Source organism: Phoenix dactylifera, chromosome 4 (genome assembly GCF_051530095.1).
Source record: "Phoenix dactylifera cultivar Ajwa chromosome 4, Ajwa_hap1_PhDact_Kaust_v1.1, whole genome shotgun sequence".
Taxonomy (NCBI): domain Eukaryota; kingdom Viridiplantae; phylum Streptophyta; class Magnoliopsida; order Arecales; family Arecaceae; genus Phoenix; species Phoenix dactylifera.
In genome coordinates this window covers 30,148,034-30,170,964 of record NC_143193.1, presented here as the reverse complement: position 1 = coordinate 30,170,964, position 22,931 = coordinate 30,148,034, and the positions used below count along the sequence as shown (strand labels likewise).

Below are 22,931 nucleotides of genomic sequence, written 5' to 3'. Positions count from 1 at the left end.
CCCTGAAGTGTGACGTCTGTATCGTACAGCCAAGGTCTCCCTAGAATAACTTGACCTACGTCCATTGGAATGTAGTCACACCAGATTTCGTCTTTATAAGATAGGAATTGAATCGGGACGAGGCATCTTTCCGACACCGGGATGGACATCTTATCTACCCAAGCTACCTTATATGGGTTTGGATGAGGGGTAGATTTCAGGCCGAGGCAGGATACAACTCCGGAAGCAATGGCGTTGATGCAACTCCCGCTATCAAATAGGATTTTGCACGTTTTACCATTGATCTTAATAAGCGTGTAAAATAGGGAGGTCCTACGCCAATCTTGTTCGGCCTTAGTCTGAGCTAGAGTACACCTAACCACATGAAGCCTAGGGTTTTGGTCATTCCGATCAGTGGGCTCCTTTTGGGGTTCAGCCTAGATAAACTCTAACTCGGTCTGTTCGTCTCCAAAGTCTTCTACAAAATCCTCGATGTTTGGTTCATAGACTTCTTCGACACATTCATTCTCCTGGGTTCCAACTTCAAGTTCAGTCATTAGATAGGTCTTGGCATTACATCGGGATGCTATATGGCCAAATTTTTGGCACCTAAAACATTGGGTTTGGCTTCTAGAAGGAGAGTTGAAACCTAGTATGCCTTTTTCTTTATCATTTGACGGGTTCTGGACAGGCATCGGGGATGCTCTAGTCGGTGCTTGACTAGAACCGGGCTGGTTAGGAGGGTTGGAAAATGGCTTGGATTGCGGGAGATAATGTTGAGTAGGTCGGACTCCTGGGGCTATGGATCGAGAGTCGGTACGCCTCACTACAAGGATCCGTAAGAAACTATCCACATCTTGAGCCAACTGGTATGCTTGGCCAAGGGTGGTAATCTCTCGGAGGATTAATTCTTTCTGGATCTCCTCGTGGAGTCCTGCCCGAAATCTAGAGAGAGTAACAGTCTCTTCTTCGATTACACTGCACCTCATATGAAACTTCTCAAATCGTGCAATGTAATCGGCAACGGTTGAAGTCCCTTGAGTTAGTTTCTGCCACCTATCCATAAGGCGTTGTCGATAAGAGAATGGCAGATACTTCTCATTCAGCTTTTCTTTCATATCCTCCCAAGTTGTGATACGAGGAAGCCTTTGGGTCTCGCGCATATGTTCAACATTATGCCAGTACCAGTGAGCTTGCCCAATAAGCTTTATTTTAGCGAATCGTACTTTTCTATCGTCAGTCATTTCGTACCACTCGAAATAATTATCCATTGCTGCTCTCCAATCAAGATACACACTTGGCTCTAGTTGACCAGCAAATGTGGGAGCCTCTACTCTTACGGTACGAAGTAATCGTTCGTCAAGATCACGCTGGTGATCAGGAGGATGGGGAAGACCTACAGGTGGTGTAGCCAAACCAAACTCGGGGTAAGCTGCGATTGGGGTTGACGGTTCATGAGTCCTAGGGTGTTGCACTAGAGCACGGATCTCTCGCTTGAATTCGTCATGATCAGCTCGTAAAGCAGCGATTTGTTCTACAAAATCTTGCAGAACTCTGGGATCCATGGTGGTTAAAGGGGTCTTAGAATGAGTGAGGAGGTACTCCCTACCACTACGGGTTGGCATGCAAGGACTACACTAGTTGATGATATGACATGCAATGCTACTAATGAACCCTAACTGACCAAATGTGATGCAAGACAACCTACTAATGCAACCTACTATGAATTCGGAAATCAGCAAATTTTCACAAAAGTAACTTAAAATTAAATGTTACTAATTTGTACTTCGGTTATTTCAGAATTAAAGTAGGACATTAGTCACTATAAGAAGTTAGGTTGCAAGCACGTGTTACAGTCGTTCTAATTCTAAAGTAATCTAATCGACGGATGTTGATAATTATCCCATCGCTAAGGTGTGCTAATTTAATATCTAGATTTAAATGGTGAGTAGAATGGGTGTGGTAGTAGATGTTCTAGGTTTTGTAGTTTGACAGGAAAGTAAGTTTTCAAAATAGGACTGTCATGCAAGAGAACTAGAACATAATTAGATAAACAAGCCCAAAAGAAAGAAGAACCTGTTACCTGTGGTGGATGCAGTCAACCGGAAGCGTCTGTTGTAGAGTCTCGAGCACGAAGTTAGCGCCGAGCGAAGCTAGCTGGAGATGTGGTCCTAGATCTGCAGCATAAGGGGCTCCTGGGCTTCTGGAATGGACTGAAGAATGGCTGGATCGGACCTGAGACAGGACCTGCAGCTGCTTGGGCCTAGGCCGCGCTCAAATGATGGCGGGCCTGGGTCAATACAGGAGCAAGAGCAGCTGGGGTGGGCGACGTGCTGCTTCCGTGGGTAGTACCTGCTGGCCCGTGGTTTGTGTGGGAAGGATGGGGGGCCTAGGGGAAAATCAGAGTGGAAGAGAAGTGCGGGAGACGTCGGGGAATGGCGGCCGAAGTCGGGGAGGTGCTGCGGTGGTGCTCGGGGTGGCGGTGGCGAGGATGGCGTGGGTTCCGGTGTTGTTCAGGGAAGACATCGGCGGGTCGTAGTGAAGGCGGACACGGCGGCGTCGGCGAACGAGGCTCGGTGGAGGCGGAGCCTGGTGGAGGCGGTGCAAAAGCGGTGGAGCGGCAGCAGCGGCGGCGACTCGAAAGAGGAGGCGGAGCTCGGCTTCGGTGACGGCGCGGCGAGTCGTGCGCAGGCGGCGTGGGCGGTGCAGCACGAGAGGTGGGATGGCGACGGATCTTGATGGCGGCGGGGCGGCGAGGCCGAAGGGGCAACGTCTGCGGCGGCTAAGGTGGAGCAGCGCTTCACGGGCGGTGGCGACGGCGGGCGAACAGAGGTAGAAGATGAACAGAGGTAAGGGTTTTTTTCTCTTTTTTTTTACCCTTTATGGGTTCGGGTTATCGGGTTCGGGTTTTCGGGCGCAACCCGCTCCGATACCCATTATCTCCAGCCCGTGCAGATCACGTGCACTTTTTTTTTAGAACTTACCCGTTACCTTGACTTCTTCAACCTCCCGACGGATTCGGGAGAGCGTCGATCTTCGCGGCGGCGGCTGCGGGCCGGGGCAGGGATCACGACGGCGGCTCCGCGACCTACGGCGGCGGCGAGATCATGGCCACGACTTCGTGGCCTGTGGCGAAGGTCGACGGCGGTCCCCTCTGTGGACCCGACGCCGACGGTTGGTGGCAGACGTGAGACACTCGAGGCGGCGGCGCTCTCTGGTGGCGAGTCGGTGGTGCTGCGAGGTGGGTTGGTGGTGGCCTCGGGCGCGGTGACGGGTGGAAGGGGAAGAGCAGCCGCAGGTTTTCCCCTTTCTTTTTTTTTTATAAGCACCGAGAGAGAGAGGAAAGGGGTGGTGGGCCGTGGGAAGTCGATGGAGAAAAAGTGTCGGGGAGGAGGCGGTGGGGGGACGCTGTGCAGCGGGGGTGGCGGTGGATTCAAGTGGCAGCAAGGGAGAAAGATGCTGTTTAGGGACCGGGGCTTTGGCACAGAGGCAAAACCGAGGCTCTGATACCAAGTTGATGCCGGACAGAGACGGACGGAAGGCCGTGGCGCGGTGAAGTCCACTTCAGGATGACTGCGGAGTTGCTGCCGAACCGAAACGGAAGAAACACTGAAGCGGTGAAGAGTCCACTTGAATGACAGTTGCTTCTGCGAAACCTGGAGACAGAGGAATCGGGAGGGAGAAGAGGGGGAGAATACGAGAGGAAGAGAGGCAGAGAAGAGAAGAGGGAGAAGAAGAGAGGAGGAAGAGAGAAACGGGAAAGGAGGAAGAGAGACCGGAAGAAGAGGTGGGGAAGAAACTTTCAATACTTCATTAAAGCCCTAATCATGAAGATAGTCCCCTATATATAGGGCCCAAATAAACACAATTAACATAAAACCCCCTTACACAGAAATAACTCCTAATAAGCCCCAAAATAACACAAATAAGCCCTAGAAGCCCAGAAATAAAAATAAAATAAATATGCAAATAAGATGGTGGACTAGGCGGATAAATAATCAGCTCCGATGTCCCCATCATTGAGAGAAAACAACAACACCTTCTCTCACTTGCTAGAGCTCTACTTGTTTAAGCATCTCTTCCAATTCATTTTTGGGGAGATGCAATTCTTACAGCCACATATATCATCAATAGAATCCCAACTCCAATTCTGAACAATAAATCACCATATGAAGTTTTGTTTTCATCAACTCCATCCTATAATCATTTAAAGGTATTTGGTTGTCTCTGTTTTGCCTCAACCATGTAACACAACAGGTCCAAATTCCATCCTCGAGCTAGAAAATGCATCTTCCTTGGCTATCCTGCTGGCGTTAAAGGGTATAAGCTGTATGACTTAGACAATCAAAGTACATTTATATCCAGAGATGTCTTCTATGAGTCTATTTTTTTCCTTTCATACATCCAATTATGTCACGCATATGCAGTCTTCCTATCCTGATAATCTAGTTATCCCAGCTCCTTTTCATGACACAGATTTGACTTTTAACTCTACCAGACACTCTGTTTCTTCGCCCAGGTCAGTGAATGCTCATGAGTCAGAACCTGAATCCCCTACGACCGAGAATATCCCTCTTGTAAATGATCCAATAAACTCTACCATTCTACTTAGAAGGTCAAGTAGAGTTAGAAATCCTCCTACCTATCTTCATGACTACCACTGTCAAATTGCCACCTCAAATACCAAAGACACTCCCTCTCAGAACTCTACTAGCCATCCTTTGGCTACCTCCCTGTCTTATAGACATCTATCCCCCTTCACAAGGCTTTCACCCTTTCATTTTCTCTCACAAAAGAACCAAGAACCTATGAAGAAGCTGTGGTACATAAACATTGGCGTCATGCTATGAATTCAAAGTTGAATGCATTAGAAGAAAACAACACTTGGACTGTTACTGTATTACCCCCAAGAAAGAAGACAGTTGGATGTAAATGTGTTTACAAAATAAAACTTACTTCTACTGGTGCCATTGACAGATACAAAGCATGCTTGGTTGCAAAAGGATATACTCAAAGGGAGGGACTAGAATATCAAGAAACCTTCAGCCCAGTTGCCAAAATCAGCACAGTCCGGGTCTTCCTTGCATTAGCAGCCATTCGTGGTTGGTCTTTGCACCAAATGGATGTCCACAATGCTTTCTTTCATGGAAATTTGGACAAAGAGATTTATATGGAACTGCCCCAGGTTACCAGCTCAAGGGGGAGTCTCTACCATGTGCCAAGATGCTTTGCAAATTACACAAATCCTTATATGGACTCAAGCAAGCTTCACGGCAATGGTATTCCAAATTCTCATCCTCCCTTATTATTTTTGGTTTCCAATAATCTACATCAGATTACTCTCTTTTTACCAAGCATGATGGAAATAATTTTACTGCACTCCTGGTATATGATTGTAACAATATAGCTGCTATTGATTCTATTAAGACATACTTGCAATCTCAGTTTAAAATGAAGGATCTGGGACCTCTGAAATATTTTCTGGGACTTGAGATTGCAAGAACATCTGATGGAATTCACTTGTGCCAAAGAAAATATACCCTTGAAATATTAGAGGATGCAGGACTGCTCGGTTGCAAGGCTGTTCATACACCCATAGAAGTTAATCACAAATTGTGTCATATATCTCAAGATACACTGTAAAATGTTATGAGTTATAGAAGATTAATTGGAAGGTTAATCTATCTTACAATCAGTAGGCCGGACATAACCTATGCGGTTAGTGTACTGAGCCAGTTCATGGATAAGCCATCACAGATACATTTAAAAGTAGCCCATCGAATCTTAAAATATCTCAAAGGTACTATAGGCCAAGAGGTATTCTTTTCTTCAAAATCTAATGTACACTTAAAAGCTTTCAGTGATTCCGATTGGGCGGCTTGCCCAGAAACCAGAAGATCCATCACATGTTACTCTATTTTCATTGGTGGTTCCTTAGTGAGATGGAAATCAAAGAAACAACCCACAGTATCTAGGTCTTCAGCAGAAGCCGAGTATCGAGCCTTGGCCAACACAAGTTCTGAAATCGTTTGGTTGACAAGTTTGTTAAAGGATTTCAATGAGATGCACAAACGATCAGCTCTTCTATTTTTTGATAACCAGTCAGCAATCCACCTCACCAAGAATCCTATCTTTCATGAAAGAACAAAACATATTGAATTGGATTGTCACTTTGTTAGAGAAAGATGCTGAAAGGGATGATCATACCAGTACATATCTCTACAAAAGTTCAATTGGCTGACATATTTACAAAGGCTCTACCTACTACTAGACTGAGTTTTCTATTGTCCAAGATGGGAACTCTGAATATCTATGCCCATCTTGAGGGAGAGTCTCAAAACTCTAAATAGCTTGGCCCCCACCCCCTCCCATGTGCTGCTACAGTAATTTCTTAGCGTATCATGGCACGCTCAAGAGCACTATGGCAACACTCGAAATTCCACTCAAATCGGCACAACTAATTCAGTTAGAATCATTCCGTTTGTTTGTTTTGATTCTCTGTCAGAAGTAGTTAATTGATCCTCATTTGATTCCTTTTTGATACGGCTACAGGCCTATATATATATATGAGTGTATATCCACTGTAAAGAGAAAATTAAGAAGAACTATTCATTTTCTTTTAACCTAGAGCTTCCATCTTCCTCTGGTTCACTGTCTTCTTCTTCTTCTTCACTTTCTTACAAAGGATGCTTGTTATCAGATGCTGGTCGAAAAGGATGCTCATCGCCAAATGCCGATTGGGAAGGAAGCTTGTCACTGATCGCTCGTCAATAAGAAACACTCATAGTGGGGTGGCGAAGTAAAAAAGAAACCCTAGCCGCTCAATCTCGAAGAGAAGAAGACACTTGAAGACGAAAGACTTTAAAAAGATTCAAAAGTTGGAAAAATGAAAGAGGAGCCTTATTTTTTTTATAGAAGTAATTTTGATTTTTTATAATAGATAAACGATTTCACTAACGCTTTCAATTTAACTGTGTAAACGTATGTTTTACAAAATATTGGGCATAAGTGTAATAAACGTAAACCTCATGAGGATTTTTGTAAGATTATTTTAGTTATTTTTTTTTCTAACGAGGCATTTTGTGTCCTATTAAAAGTTAACGGTTTGGCTAATGTTTTGTTAAGTTATGGGTTAAAGTATTGGATAAAAATAAACCTCAAGAGGATAAGCACATGTTTTTCATACTATTGGGTGTCAATGTAATTTACCCCTAACCATAGGTTGGTTTTTGTAATTTCCTCATAATTTTAAATACCTTTCTTGAAACAAAACAAATATTAAAGAACCATTCATGTAACAACTCAAAGTGAAATAGGTCATTCATTTGTTTCATAACAATCTAAACATTTATAACATAACAAGGGAGTTTTTCACAAAAACAAAAAAAGAAAGCATGTAACTTTCATAAGGATATGAACCCAACATAATGATTCCGGCCATACCAAGTATGGAAGATAAAACTACACTAGATATAGCACATCTAAAGACCTCTAAGAATTAAACTCGACTCACAAATTTAAGCTTAAATTTTGTGATGTAATTCTGAAAATGGTTGATGATATAACGGCTAAGCATCTGAGGTGCTTCATCTAAATTCTGAAAATGGTTGTGATATAATGGCGAAGGGTCTGAGGGGCTTGATCTACATAAGTACAACTTGGGCTGCTTTTATGTCATAAAAGATGTTATAATGGCAAAAGGGTCTGAGGGGCTTGATCTACATAAGTACAACTTGGGCTGCTTTTATGTCATAGAAAAGCACCTGTCCATATCATGGGTGAAAAGTAAAAATTCAGAAATAGATGCATTAGGACGTTCTATTAATTTCACTATAACCCAAAAGCAAAAGCTTGAATAACTGTAAAACCTTTTAGTCCATTAGGTGCAAAACTTTGCTTTCTGGTATCCTTCATTCTGTGAGAAGATCATGGGAAGGTGATGAGAACCATATGTTATATCTCTTTTCTATGTGATACGATTTAGAGATCATCACCCCTAGTCAATTGTGAATCTTCTTTTGATGTAAGCAATACCCTCCAAAGAAAATTTTGGCTTATTCTTCCCTTTATTGGCTAATAACTATAAATCTATTTACATTGTATATTTGGCATTGAGGGATGGCCTTGGTGCAACAATAAGGTTGCTCCATTATGACTAAGATCTCATGGGTTCGAAACATGGATATAGCCTCTTAGCATGCGAGGGTAAAGCTCTATACATCTGACCCTTCCCAAATCCACAATGGCAGGAGCCTCTTGTACTAGGATGACCCTTTTTTTGTCATCCAAAGAAAGAGATGCTAAGCTCAACTCAGTAAAATGATACATAATTAATCATGAACCTAGTGGATAGTTTTCCAATAGATGCAAGCATATTAAGTATATTTGAACACATGCATGCAAGATTCCTCATCTCGGTACCGGACCCTGTACTAGTAACATGCTGGTATAGACAAGGATTAAGAGGTCAGGCACAATCCACCTGTAAGGCGAACCTCTACTTATAGGAGGTCTCGATATCAACATCCACCAAAAAGGCGAATCTTGCATGCATGCATGTGAGATGGAAACCTCTACTTTGAACACAAGGATTAGGAGGTCAAGCACGATCCACCTATCCAATTTTTCATTATATCAATGTTGAAGCCTACCAAATGAGTGAAAAGCAATGACTGAACTGGAAAAAGTGGTTAGTGATGTTCAATGCACCTCAATAAGGAAGCATTGTCACATGGTGACATACAAGAGCGACAAAAGAAAAAAAAACTGACCTTTTTACTAAGAAAGAAGCGTAAGCAATTAATTATCCATAAATGGGATGTGTAAATTTTATTTTTGTCAGCACAACAGAGATGCAGAAAGAGTAACTCAAGCTTTCAAGTTCTGCAATGAATTCAATTTGTGATAGGAAATGGTCTTCGTTGTAGAGGTACAGGCGTTGATGCAATGTTAGAGATGATTAGTCGCCTGAACTCACAGATATCGCAATACCAACAAAGTTATAGTAATCAATATGGAAACCAACAAAGTTAAAAAGTACATTATTCAGAATCAGATGAAATTATTTTCATTGCCTTTCAATACATAGAGGACCAGACCAACTCAAATGCCTAGCCACTAGAAATTTTATCTTCCATCACAATGTAAATCATTGTCACATGGTAAGATTAAAAGCAAAATCTAAAAGGTGATAAAAATCCTGAATATATATGTTTGACCCGCATCTGTCTACACAATAGCTTGCACTGTATAGTCATCAGAAGTCATATATTAATGTAGGAGCACAAACTATGGCAGCATCCAAAATTAGGAGGAACCATCCTAAATGCTCCGGACATTAGCTAGAGCCCTAAACCATGGCTGACTAAAAGAATAACCTAACCAAAATTCAATTCGTATGCTTCAAGCAAATTGTTTCTACATAATGGACTGAAAACCAGGATATTTAACATGTAAGAACAAGCCTGCAAAATTTGAGTATAAAAGACTATTTTCTATAATATAACTTACTTACAGACATGTTAAGCATAGGATTGCATATGATATGTATTCCTCTATGCTCGTGCATTTTAAAAGTGATGCACACAAATACTCATCTATTTTACTCCTCACAACTATTAAACCACAACAAAATCTGATGATAGCTACATCCATTATAGTTTAAAATGGCATAATGGGTACTCTTATTTCATGCACCTGCTCTATAGAGGGATCAGAAACCATGAACCAAAGATTAGTAGGAAAATTGAACTGAACTTGATCGATATAAATCCTACACAAGAGAAGAGTAATGGTTGTTCTTGTTATATAGTTCCCCTTCAACATTTCAAGCATCACCTCCAAAGTCTGCATTTGAACCTATCCTTAAAATGAAGGCAAGCAAAAAATATCAAAAAACTTTTACCATTTCAAGCACAGCAAACTTCAAACCAAGGATCGTTGAGCCGATACCGGAGCCCGTACCGATTGTCTGGTAGCATGATTCAATATGCCCCCATGTCCTTTCGTGTCGGGCCCGTACCGACACAGCAGAGAGGGTGGGAAAAAGGGAGAACGGGAGAGAGGAAAAGAGAAGGGGGTACAGAAGGAGAGGGAGAGAGGGAGGGTGGTAGATGGCCAGAGGAGGCCGACAGAGGGTCGTGGAGGGCCAGGGAGGGGAACTGTGTCAGATTTTATTATAGTATATATGTTATTTTGTAAAAAGAGCTTCGATATGTATCATATTTGAACTCTCAGCCTGACTATATTCCGAACCCTACCAATTGGGGGTTATACATTGGCACTCTGACTATTACTGAGCTCATTGTTCTGCTTCTAGCCCCGTCACAGGTTATAAATGTAGTATTCTGCAAGGTAAAAGTGTAGTTATGTTTCTATTTTTAGCCTAGCCACAGGGTATAATTGTGGTCATAATTAAAGAATGCTGAGTTAAATGTGATTTATTTCAAATCGAATTTATGAATATGTATATGAATATTTAAAAGATATTGGATTTGCTGGATTGGTATTTTGAAAAAAAAATAATTATGTTTATATACACTGATTCATGATAATTGGCATTTGACTATTATATTTTATGTTATTATATAAGTTATCTAATTAAGGTATTCATTACTTATTGGACTCTCAAGCTCATTATCTCTTCTTTCTTTCCAAATTCAAATACTTAGTTGCAAACGCGGGTACTGCTCTGGGAGTGAGACTAGATACGAGATTTGATAATATTGACATAGTTTAGATTTAGTATTATTATTATTATCATCTTTTTATATATTTATTATTTGAGGTTTAATTTATGTAAGACTCTTGAACTTTATTTATTTGGATTCATTACTTATTGAATTTTTAGATTTTAGTTAATTAAGTTATTTCTGCTGCGATGCATTTGATGTTATGTTAAAATGCTTGCCACGCTTATAGGAAGAGTTCTTTATGAATATGCGGCAGTTGCCACGATCACGGCGCACAATTTTGGGTCAGGGGCATGCAATATTCAACATACAAAAGTCTACTACATGGATATTTGAAAACTAGAAAATAATTTTCAAATAATAAAAAAAGGCATTATGCGGTTATGGCCTTCTAGGGTCTAGGGAGGGCCAAACTAGGGAACGACAAAACTATGGGCATTTTTTGCATGAAGTGGCTGCCCTTGGACTTGAACCCACATCATGCCATTTTGCCAACCCAAGCCTTTTAGCATTGCACTAAGAAAAATTTCAGAAAATTAGTTTACAGAAATTAAAATAAATTTTTGCTTCACTGAAATTAATTATTGCAGAAATTATTTTATATAGACTTTTTATGCAAGATAACTCATACATATAGAAAATTGATCCAATATTAAAATGATGTGGAGAATGAAAGAAAGGAAGAAAATTGTTATAGAAAGAAAGAAAGAGAAGAGAAAATTGATCCAATATTAATATCCCAAGATGTTGCGATAAATATGCACACAAAAGAAAGAAAGAGAAGAGCATCACTGGACTCCTCATGCAACAGAGAGAGAAAGAAAGCGATGGGTGAGAAGTGGTGGTGGAGGCATGATATTAAGAGGGCAGCGGGGCCCCCATCTAAACCGAGTAGGACTCGGTTCACTTAATTAGGGGAACCAGGTCCCTTATGGACTCTCTCTCTCTCTGTTTTTCTTAAATGGAGTGCTACAATTATAAAGTTCATCCATACTTGCAGCCGTGCTCAAGGGAGGCACCAATATCAATAACGGGAGATACATTTGTCTTCAACCACCTAGAGAGACTTTTAAAAAAGGTGACACCACTGTACATCTTTCATATTTGAGTTACTCGAATTATACCATAGGCCTATTTTGTAATCATTCTACAATATCTTCTCTGCAATTAAAAAAAGATAATAGCAGAGATTTTGAAAATACAAAATAACCAAACTTAATGATGGATAGTTGTGTAAACTGTAACAAACCATTAAATTAGAAGAATACATAATTAAGCTCTGTTCTGGATAATAAAACCATACCTTGCTGGAAAATTGGCTAAAAGGTCTAATATCAGGACTTTTTATGACTAAGAACAAGGTTATTCTTTTGGTGCAAGCATTAAATTTTTTAAAAGCTAAAAGCATGCCCAGCACAAAAGGACACGTGCACTTGAAAGCATATGGCTTGCTAAATTTGACAAAGATACTCTGAAAGCTCAATGTATAAGCATCGAGAAACAAACCTTAGGAGGCACCTGTTTTAAAATTTCTCGTATCTCATAAACATTCAGCAAATTAAGAACTTCTTTCATATCATATGTGAATGGATCCTCACATGAATTAAACAAAAAGAGGTAACCAGCCACTGCATTAAAAAAAGAAAAAGATTTCATGCCACATGTCAAAAGAACTTGTATTTGGTAATGTTCAGTAATAAATTAAAAGGCTTGGAAGTTACACTGTAATTCCTCAGCTGCTTGTAGTGGATCTGATATCTCAGGGTAGGAAACATTGCTCATTCGAAACCATGGTCCTACATGAAAGTTTGAATTGACAATAAGTTGCAACATCTTTGTCAACTAACTCAAATTCATCCTATTTTGCATAATGAGGTATCACTCTCACACCAGTAGTGTATAATTGTCCAGACCTCATATAAGAAGCTTGATTTTAAGTGTAAACATGAATACATATTAGTGCAATATCTTTTCTAAGAAAAATGAGAGTAACATCAGTCAAAACTATAATATTGTCTGCAAATGAAGCAAGCCATCAGAATCAGAAGTTTTAACATAGTATTTTGGGGTCATCCTTGTATTTTAGTACTTTGGGGTCATCTTCGTGTTAATTTTCAATTGTTGAAAAGAAATAGTTGTAAGTACATATCAAACACCATTAGCAACAGCTTCAAGGAAATCAAATCAACAAGCTAGATACTCAGCAAATGAAGTGTTACAGATAAATTGTTTAGCACATATGAGCGCAGATATCAAATTCCTTGGTACTACATGTGACTATCTTTTTTGGCTGATGGTTTTATAATATCTTGAACAGTTAGTAAATGTGCAATTAATAAACCACCTTATTCATTGTTTTTCATATAAATTTGTAAGTGTATTATGTAGTTGTTTGCTAGTTCCTTGCACTTTCAAAAGCAGATTCAGAGCCATATATTGTGTGACCCAAAGTTCGTCGTCTTGGTATTAGGGACCTCATACAGGTACAACACTAATACAATGTCGGTACACCTAGTATGGGGGTCGGTTCAGTGTGCCGAGACTCGGTATGCCTGGTTCAGGTGGTACGCACTGACATGGTGAACTGTGGCCTTTGCAGTCAATTATCATTATTTGATTACACCTAAAGGGATTGAAACTGGCTTGTTTAGGTTCAAGAAAGCAGGCTTCAAACCTGGTATACAGCCAAGACTCCCGTATCATTACCACCTTCCAAAGACATGTCGCATTCATCTATTTCGGAAAGGGAGGGAGGTGTTCTTTTTTCACTATGGTGCAAGTAAATGGGTCACTATCACACAATAGGTTGGAGTTAGATGTCAACAGGGTATAAGACCTCCCTGTTTGTATATCCCAAGATACTTGCATCCGCCATGCTTTAGACTGTGCTCAAAGAAATGAATAGTAGATAAAACTGAAAGTGACAATGCACAAGTTAGCGAAAATGTATATATTCTAAGTTTTAAAAATAGTTCTTTTTTTAGAAACAAGTCTACAAAAATAGTTCAAATCATATTACTAAGCAACTTAAACAATTAGGTAGATCAAACCTGCCAACAGACCATGGAAACAAACATTGAGAGACAGATGGCTTCCCAACATATAACAAGTAGTGCATATATGTTTTGGCACCATATAGCCATTTAAGCCAGTCACTTGATCTTTTATGCAATACTTTGACAACCTTACACCATAACCAACCAGATAAACCAGCAAGTACAGGTAGGTATTATGTACTTATGTCCAATCTGGCCATTAAGACCTGCAGAACCCTGTACCCCAGCATATTACCACAACACAGTAAGGTACTATTTATTATTGGCAAATATATGTGAACACACAACAGCACCCATATGCAACCCACATATCATACCAACAATTGTGCAACATGCTAGGTACCATAAATCGGTGAACAACAAGACCCAGAAGTCAGAACATTTTGCTAAGAAAGCCATTTAAATTTTTGCTAAGAAAGTCATGTCGTACAACACATGCTACCACCTCATGTAGAATAGTAAGGTGGACAAACTTTAAGTGAAACAAATAGGTAATAAAAAGCATTTCAACAAAGTCAGCAGAAACTAATTTAAACTAAAGCTGTTCAGTTGATCAATTATCCATAAAGTTATTAAAAGAATAAAAATTTAGGTTTGAAACACATGAAGTTATGTGGCAAGTAATGTGAATGTCTAACAAGTTTTGAAGATCAACCGCCTAAGAAAACCCACCTTTTCTAGTATAGAGCCGAATAAATAGCCTTTGACCATCATCAGATAATGAGTTAAAAACACCTGCCAGAAAAACATAAGCTATTGTCAATAATAACTATGAAAAAAGATGATGGACAAAGACAGAAAAAACACATGGTACCTAGAAATGATTTTTCTTTATCAGTAAAAAGGTAAGCATAATGGTTCATAACATCTTCAATCATCAAACAAAAATTCCGTTGGTATTTTGTCATGCTAGGATGATTTGCTCTTCCATATTCGACAGCAAGGAGAACACTCTCCCATAAAGACTTTAATATCTGGCAATCATCGGACTTCATATCACTATTTTCTGCCATTTGACAAACCAGCTGAATAGGGATAACATCATAAGGATGTCTTGGAAGAGATGTTACAGATCCCTGCAAAATTATGCAATTTCAGATGATACATATCAACATGATCTGAAATAGCATTAAGAAAAAAAAGAAACGATGCTTGTACATGCAACATTCAGTGTTTGTGGCGACATCATACAGAATCTCTATATATTTGCAGGAGCTTTAATATAATAAGTTTCAGTAGACTGCTCAAGATCAAACTTATTCCAAAGAAGTTCATGTCCATCATTAATAAGCATGCATGATTGTTGCATCCTTAAATAAGACCGCAACATTTTATTTATTTTATTTTATTTGGTGAACCGGCGTCCTACTTACACAAAGATGTGAGTACAATGAGGAATCAAAAGACAAAACACGATCGAGGCCCTGTGGGATGGGGTCACTGTCATCCCATATAAAGGCCCTGGAATGATGAGCTGCGGAGGAGGCGACCCAGTCCGCTGCACTGTTCGCCTTCCGAAAAACATGTGCGACCCAAAAAAAATCAAGACCATCCAGAAGATGGCAGACATCCCTGACTAGTGAATGTAGATCTGGTCTGGCACGCCTGCACCTGATCCACTTAATCACTGTGGCAGAATCACCCTCCAAGAATATCTGCTGGGCCTCCAAGTGTGCACTAGCATATACGAGACCCTCCCACGCCGCGCACAGCTCTGCCACTAGGATGGACTCATCGAAAATGCGTCGTCCCCCCGCCGCAATCAACCTGAGCTCCTCGTCTCTGATCACGAAGCCCACACCACATCTACTACCCCCCTACCACACCACACGACATCTACTACCGCCCTACTCCAGCCAGATGTGGTATGCCATATAAGCCCATACTGTCCCTCTCTCTACTCCGCCAAATCTCCGACCTAAATCCCTCAGCTGACTTAGGAATGCATCCGTGGAGGTGAAAGTCCACCAGTGGGAAGAAGCCAGGCCCCATACCTGAAGCGCTCGCGGGCATGTGAACAAGACATGACTGATAGTCTCCTCCCCCGAGCACCCCTCACACTTAACCGGAATCCGAACCCCTCTCCTAGCCAGAGTCCCTCTGGTCGGTAGAATGCCCCACGCTACCTTCCACAGAAAGAGGACCACTCGCGGATGTACCCGTAGCCTCCAAATCCACCGCCCCTCCAGCCGATAGGCTGACCCCGAGTCCACTATAGCCTGGAGATCCCTAGCTGTGGCCTCACCCATCCTGTCAAACTCCATACCCTCCTATCAACCATCCTCACATGTGGTAGGGGGTAGCCAATACCCTCTCAGCCAGAGCATCACCGAAAAGCCTGTGAACCCGATCCTCATCCCATCTACTCTCCCCCAAGATGAAGAGATCCCTCACTCTGGTCCCATCCAGCGCAACTGGATCGAAAAAAGTCGGCCATCTGGATAAAGAAAATCCAGTCGGCCATCTGGATAAAGAAAATCCAGTCAACCATCTGTTCTCTACAACATCAATGCAGTGGCCATCCCCCACTGCCCAGCAAATCCAGGGGTGCACTAGTGAGGCCCGTGCACACATCTCTCACCAGATGTAGGAGCACTGCCACCCAGGTCTGAAGACATCTCCCTCAATCCTCTCCTCATACTTGGCTCTCATCAATCTGCTCCACAGTCCATCAGGCTCTAAGAGATATCTGGCCACATGCCTGGTCACCAGTGCCTCCCTCCTAGTAATGAGGGAATGTATACCCAATCCCCCACTACTTGTCGGCTGACAAAGAACCTCCCAGGCGAGCAAATGAGTGCCTCCTCCACATGCTCGACCACCCCATACAAAACTCCGAATCAATTGTTCCAGTGACCTTAACAAGGCAATAGGAACCATGGTGTTTAAAAGTAAGTATATAGGTATGGAGCTTAGCACTGACCTGACCAAGATAATCATGCCCATCATGGATAGAGTGCTCGCCTGCCACCCCTCCAACCTCTGCCAGAAACTCAGCTCCAAATCCGAGCAATCCCCCCTGCGTAGCCGGCGACCAGTGATGGGAACCCCAAGATACCGCAGAGTGCCCTCCTGCTCACCAATCCCTAGTATCTCCGAAATAGCCCCTCTCAGTTGTGGGTCAGTCCTCGGGCTGAAGCAGACTGCCGATTTGGCCAAATTGACCCGCTGCCCAGAAGCCCTGCAATACTCCTCAATGATCCTACGAAGAGCCTGTGCCGACTCCCTGCTCGTCCTTGCCATCAGGAGGCAATCATCAGCAAACAATAAATAAGAGATCTGGAAGGTACCTACCATCGGCCTGTAGGGCTCCACCACCTGTGCCTCAGAGGCGCTGCAGAGAGCTCTGGATAAGACGTCCGAGGCCAGGATGAAAAGTAGAGGTGACAACGGGCATCCCTGTCATAGGCCCACTGAGGACGTAAAGAATCGCGTAGGCATGCCGTTCACCAGAATAGCAAAGGATGGTGCCTGAATGCAGCTCAACACCCATCTGATCCACTGATGATGGAACCCAAAAAGCTCGATGGATTGTATCAAGAAATTCCAATTCATTCTATCATATGCTCTCTCCATGTCCAATTTGATGCCCATCAGCCCCCTTCTGCCCGAAGCATGTCTAAGATCACACATGAGCTCCTGTGCTATCAATACATTATCAGAAATACTCCGCCTCCCAATGAAAGCTCCCTGCTCAGGACTAATCAGCTCAGCTAGTATACCTCTAACTCTCCTCACTAGGATCTTTGCAATGATCTTGTAGAGAGTGGTGCACAAGCTAATCGGTCGGTAATGACATGGCTCCGTAGCGCCCTGCGCCCTGCCTCTTAGGAATAAGAGTAATGAACGTTCTTTTCCACTCACAAGGCATCCTGGCTGAACTGAAGCACTGTAAGATAGCCTCGGTCACATCTACCCGGACTATGTGCCAATACCATCTGAAAAAAATCAAAAAAACCAATCTGGGCCAGGAGCCTTGTCCTCAGCTAGGGACCAAAGACTCCTAAATTTTTGCTGTCGTTACCGGCCTGATCAGCTCATAATTCTCCTCATCTAAGACTCTCCTCCCTAGGGTGAGCTGGGTGGGTAGTCCACTGCTACTAGTCTGCTCAGTCCACCTGGACCTGAAAAACTCCTCCAAAATCTCCCTAACCAAGCCTGGATCATCAATTATCTGGCCACTGCTCTCCCTGATGCTGTGGATTCTGTTCCGCTGCTTGTGAATAATAGTGGTCTGATGAAAAAACTTTGTGTTGCGATCACTCTCTAAGATCCACTGAACCCGCGACTTTTGTCTCCAAAAGGTCTCCTGCTGCCTCAAAAAGGAGTGATGCATAGACAATTCTGCCCGAAGCTCCATCTGCTCACCATCAGTCAACCCACCCCTCTGCTCCTCTCTGGCCTGAAGATCTCCAATAGTTGTTTCGACAACTTCAATCTTCCTAAAGATATTCCCCACCTCAAGTCTGTTCCATCTCCTCAGGCGCCTTTTTGTCATCTCCAACCTGCGGGTGACCCTATGCACTGCATCCTCACGCAATGGTCTCTGCCACGCCTCTCTCATCACCTCCCAGGATCGTGGATAAGAGAGCCAGAGTTTCTCAAAATGAAAAGGGCCACTAATCTGAGTATGAGGGGAGGTGCTGATCAGCACAGGGCAGTGATCTGATGCAATACGTGGCAGATGGCTTACCCTGAATTCCGGCCAATTCTGAATCCACCCCGCCGTGGCGAAGACCCTGTTAATCCGCTTCTATACCCTAGCACAACCCAGCCTGTTGTTACACCATGTGAACCTCGGCCTAGAGAAACCTAGATCCACCAGTCCATTCTCCATAATGAATTCCTGAAACTCCCTCACCTCCAACTTGTGAGTGAAAGGCTTGCCCCCCCTCTTTTCCATAGGACTATCTATGCAGTTAAAATCACCGGCCACCATTGTTGGGTGTCCCTAATTGATTAGATAACTCACCTCCTCCCATAGTCTCCTCCTTTCTCTAAAGTTAGTGCTAGCATAAACGGCTGACAAAACCCATGGCGGCCCACTTTCATCAGATATAACCATAACTACATTCTGGCTGCATTGATTGAAGACATCAATTTTACAAACATTCAACTACCATGTAACAATGATCCCACCTGACATCCTCCGAGATTCAATTACATAGAATTCCCATGAGCGGGGCACCCTTCTTCTAGCTTTCTGCAAGCTTCTTTCTGACAATCTATTCTCTAGGAGCACACAAATAGACGGATCATGTAGGTTGACTAACCTTCGAAAAGCCGGGCTGAAGGACGACTTCCCCGCCCCCTGGCAATTCCACAAGAGAATCTTCATGACTGAGGAGCTAATGGGGAGCAGCTGCCCTCCCCTGGCCTAGAACCCCCAGAGCTAGAAGCCCCTTCCCAGCCTTAGAATCATGTATTGAAATCAAGTACACAGAATTGAGTTACTGATAAATCACGAGACAATATGTGTTGCATTATACATATCTTTAGGGGCTCAAGCAACAAAAATGGCTAGCTCAGAAGCAAAATCATTCAATATTTTAAGTGTACATATAGATGACACCACAAGAAAATTGTAAAATAACTATGGAGCTTTCCTAAGAAATTAATTGGAATATTCAACATGACAAAATCAAGCTATTTAATGAAACTTTTGTAAAGTACCAAAGCAATATCATAAATACAATGATGAAAAATGAAAATCTAGATACAAATGGAGAACGAAAAATACAGCCAATAGAAGCAATCTTCAAACCCATCTAGGGGTTGGCTTACTCAATCTGTTCACCATATGGACCCACCTAAGGCTCAATTCTTCCATCAACAAACAAAAGAAGAGATTAATACATCAAAAAACATCTAATCAATTTCATATTCAAAATTTAGTGCCAAAGATGGTAGTAATACATCATGCTCACAGTTTAAAATTGTTAAGATACTGTAAGGTCATTAAAAAATAACAAATTGTGTTAAATATACAGAATTCCTTTCCCACGATACATGAAACAGCTGACATGAAAAGCAAGCATAAAAAATAAATTTACAGAAGTCATATACAAAACACGTTAGTTGAATATGTAAAATTAGCACATCTGAATTTATACTCCATTCATAAACAAGCCAATTGCGATCTGTCAAGTACAAGCCATGGCATGGAACCACATATCGTAATAGTGGCAGCAGTCTGCCTGAAGTATATTGGTTACCAAAAAAAATAGATTTTTTTTTTTTTTGATAGTGTGTTGTACCTCACACTTTATATGGTGATTATCGATTAGAGGAGACAGATACTTGGCCAATTCTCGAGGCAAATATCCAAGCATCCTTCCATCAAAATCTGCAGAAAGCACCTATTAAGAAGAAATCAGTCCATGTTTACCATGGAAAATAACAAAAGTATAGAAAACTAAGTAAAAGAAAAGGTAAACCTTGATGGCATGCCTATCCTTGGAATTTTGAGGGTCTCTCAAAAGGAATATGCTTGCCCCTTGCCGCAACTCAGCATTGTCATGGAATCTACAACCAACTATAAAAGTTTCAAGTATTTCCACATATTTAGCATCTCCAGGTCCACATGTATCAAGCTTAGGTATCTGTGTCTTCACACTTTGACGAAACATATGAGAGTAAAGAGGATCTTTCACTTTAGAAATGACAGCATCTTCAATTACTAAACCTTCAAGGGAAGCGTCAGTACAGGTCTCTGAACTGCTGAGAGAATGATATGGAGAGGCTGATGCACACTGCATCCTTTCACTCATTCTAGTTGAACCATATCTAGATGATAAAGGAAAATTACTGGGGTCACTTTCATTAGTCGATCCCCTTTTCCTTGCCTTCTCCTTATCATTGTCTAAATCAACTAAACTGGATTCACTTCTAGATCTTGGGCAAAACTTGAACTGAAGAAGCGTGCTTTGGGTCAACTTTCGTTTCACTCCTCTGGCTAGGCATGTGTCTGCAAACAATTTGAAAAAGTATAATTAACTAGCAACAACTAGCATTCTACAAAGAACAACATACTTAGAAATAACATTATATAACAAACTAACGAGGATAGTTACAGTCAATTTAAAATAAATGTCATATGCATGAAATGGTATTATCCATGGAAAAGCTTATTCAAGGTTTGAAATTCCAGCACCTAGTCCTCTACCAGTATTTTCTAGAAAGATGTGGTACTGAGAAGGTACTTCCTGACTCTTGGGATGGTCCTGCATCTCGATACTTTACATGGACATATTTTTTTGTTTTTCATTTTTCTACCCTATCTTAAAAGAAATTTTAATGAATATTGATATATTTTTAACATCCTTAAATATAGTTTTTATCTTAAAAGGAGGCTCATAACTTACCAAATGTGTGAGGTTTTTACAATGAGGAAGCCAGATCACAGTGAAGGGGGGCCAGATTTGCTCTCCTTTCTCTCTCTCTCTCTTTCTCTCTCTCCCACTCTCTTCTTTGTATCTGCTCACACATCCAACCCTTGTAATTAAAGGACCAAGAAAGACCACATTCTATTTTTCTTTTCAAAACTAGGTGGCCCAATCTAGTTACACTTCGGTACCGATTGAACCAGCCTTTGTACCGACTGAACCACCAAGTTTCAATCCACCATCCCATCCCATGAAGGGACTAGTGTCCCATAACTATCCTAATCCCTAGTTTTGGGTAGAATGGTACAATATTAGTTTTGGTGAGCTAGAATCGCCTCCACGACCAACCAATTTCATAAGCAACAAGGCTAGAGTGGATGTACGACAATAGACAGATCGCAACATTCCACGCGTCCTTCAAATTGATCAACCACAGGGGTCACTAGGGAGTCAATCATCACATGATTCTTTGTCAGAGGCATCCTCTCAAAGATATAATTGAGAGTTGCTTAAACGCGGCCATCACACTACCCAGTCGACTCTATTAGGAGGACGACATCCATCCTCCCAATATAGCCAGGAAGAGAAGGGCACAAAAGAAAAGCAGGCAGCTGCTCAGCACAACCTGAAGAAAGAAAAAGGCAGTTGCAGCCCTAATGGAGAGAGTGGAAGAATAAGTTCACTCGAATTCAGAGACCAGGGAGAGCAGTATGAGTAGTATGATAGTTCTAGTGATCATGGATATGATGGCCAAGGAGGGAGTGGAGGATATGAAACTATTGTTCATGCGACACAACCGCAGGGTGGTCTTCAATTCACCGGTGAGTCCCAAACCCGTCTTGCATGACTGACCACTACAAGTAAAGTCAAAAGTGCTTATATGCTTAACACGTTTTTATCTCAATGACAGTCCGCTCTTTCATTGTCTTATTTTTTTGTTTGATGAATACACTCAAAATTATATATCTACTTAGTTTATCAACCACTCACGATGACAACCAAGATCTTCAACTTAGCTCCCACAGATAATCCACCCGGGGTGAGAGATAACGAAAGGGAGACAAAGCATACCACGTAGGATAGGAACTATGGTGCACGAACTTGTAGATCCCACTAAAATACGATTGCATGTAGGAGACAGGCTCCTCGAGGTCGTTCAAGATAATACGATGCAGCTGCAAATGACCTTGTATTTGGAGTAGAATCCATAGATATATCAAGTTTCAAATCGTATGCCGGATATGAATGTAGTATGTCTGAGGCATCGTCTTCCAGTGGCTACTACTCAACGCAGCCTGGAGCACCTTACGGATTGATTTGCTATCGGCATATTCAGATAGACCCCTCCACAGCCATATTATCAGCCAAAGAATACATCTTAGAGTCAGAGCTTTAGTAAGAGATCCGATACCGATTATAACCTAGAACGCATTTCTTATAAGATGAACATACAGGACTCCAGCGCTACTTGGTTAAAGAAGTGGGCCGACGTGCCTCCTGATTATGCTACATGATTTGGATATCTATGAGAGACAGCGCCACTCAACGAGATTCTAAATATCGATATGTTTATTGTACTTTCAATACATATAATTGATTGTATCATTTATATTTTGTATCTCACTAATTGATTTTAGAAAAAATTATGTTACTTCTAGCATGCAAAACCAGAATCGCTGATTTTTTCTTTACAATTTGGATTGGGCCTGGCGCTAATGAAAAAGCCTAGAAGTTGCAAATCAAATGATCAAGGTCGAAGGAACCGGTACCGAGCACCATATCGGTTCTCCGGTGGGACAGGACGGCCCGTACCAAGAAAG

The 22,931-nt window shown here is 41.7% G+C and overlaps 1 protein-coding gene across 5 annotated transcripts in view; it reads right to left on the bottom strand.

Moving 5' to 3' along the window:
* The window catches only part of LOC103697507 (zinc ion binding/nucleic acid binding/hydrolase), a 93,759-nt gene that overhangs the window by 38,407 nt on the left and 32,421 nt on the right, over positions 1–22,931 (bottom strand). For 2 of the 5 annotated variants that reach the window (XM_089930110.1, XM_088719804.2), the window contains 6 exons: positions 20,164–20,693; positions 19,984–20,085; positions 14,541–14,802; positions 14,399–14,461; positions 12,392–12,466; positions 12,177–12,298 (listed from right to left, as the gene is read on the bottom strand). In XM_089930110.1, the coding sequence (XP_089786236.1) occupies positions 12,177–12,298; positions 12,392–12,466; positions 14,399–14,461; positions 14,541–14,802; positions 19,984–20,085; positions 20,164–20,693 (1,154 nt within the window). The remainder of the gene's footprint in view (positions 1–12,176; positions 12,299–12,391; positions 12,467–14,398; positions 14,462–14,540; positions 14,803–19,983; positions 20,086–20,163; positions 20,694–22,931) is intronic. The other 3 variants (XM_089930111.1, XM_089930112.1, XM_039133864.3) reach the window with 2 other exon arrangements.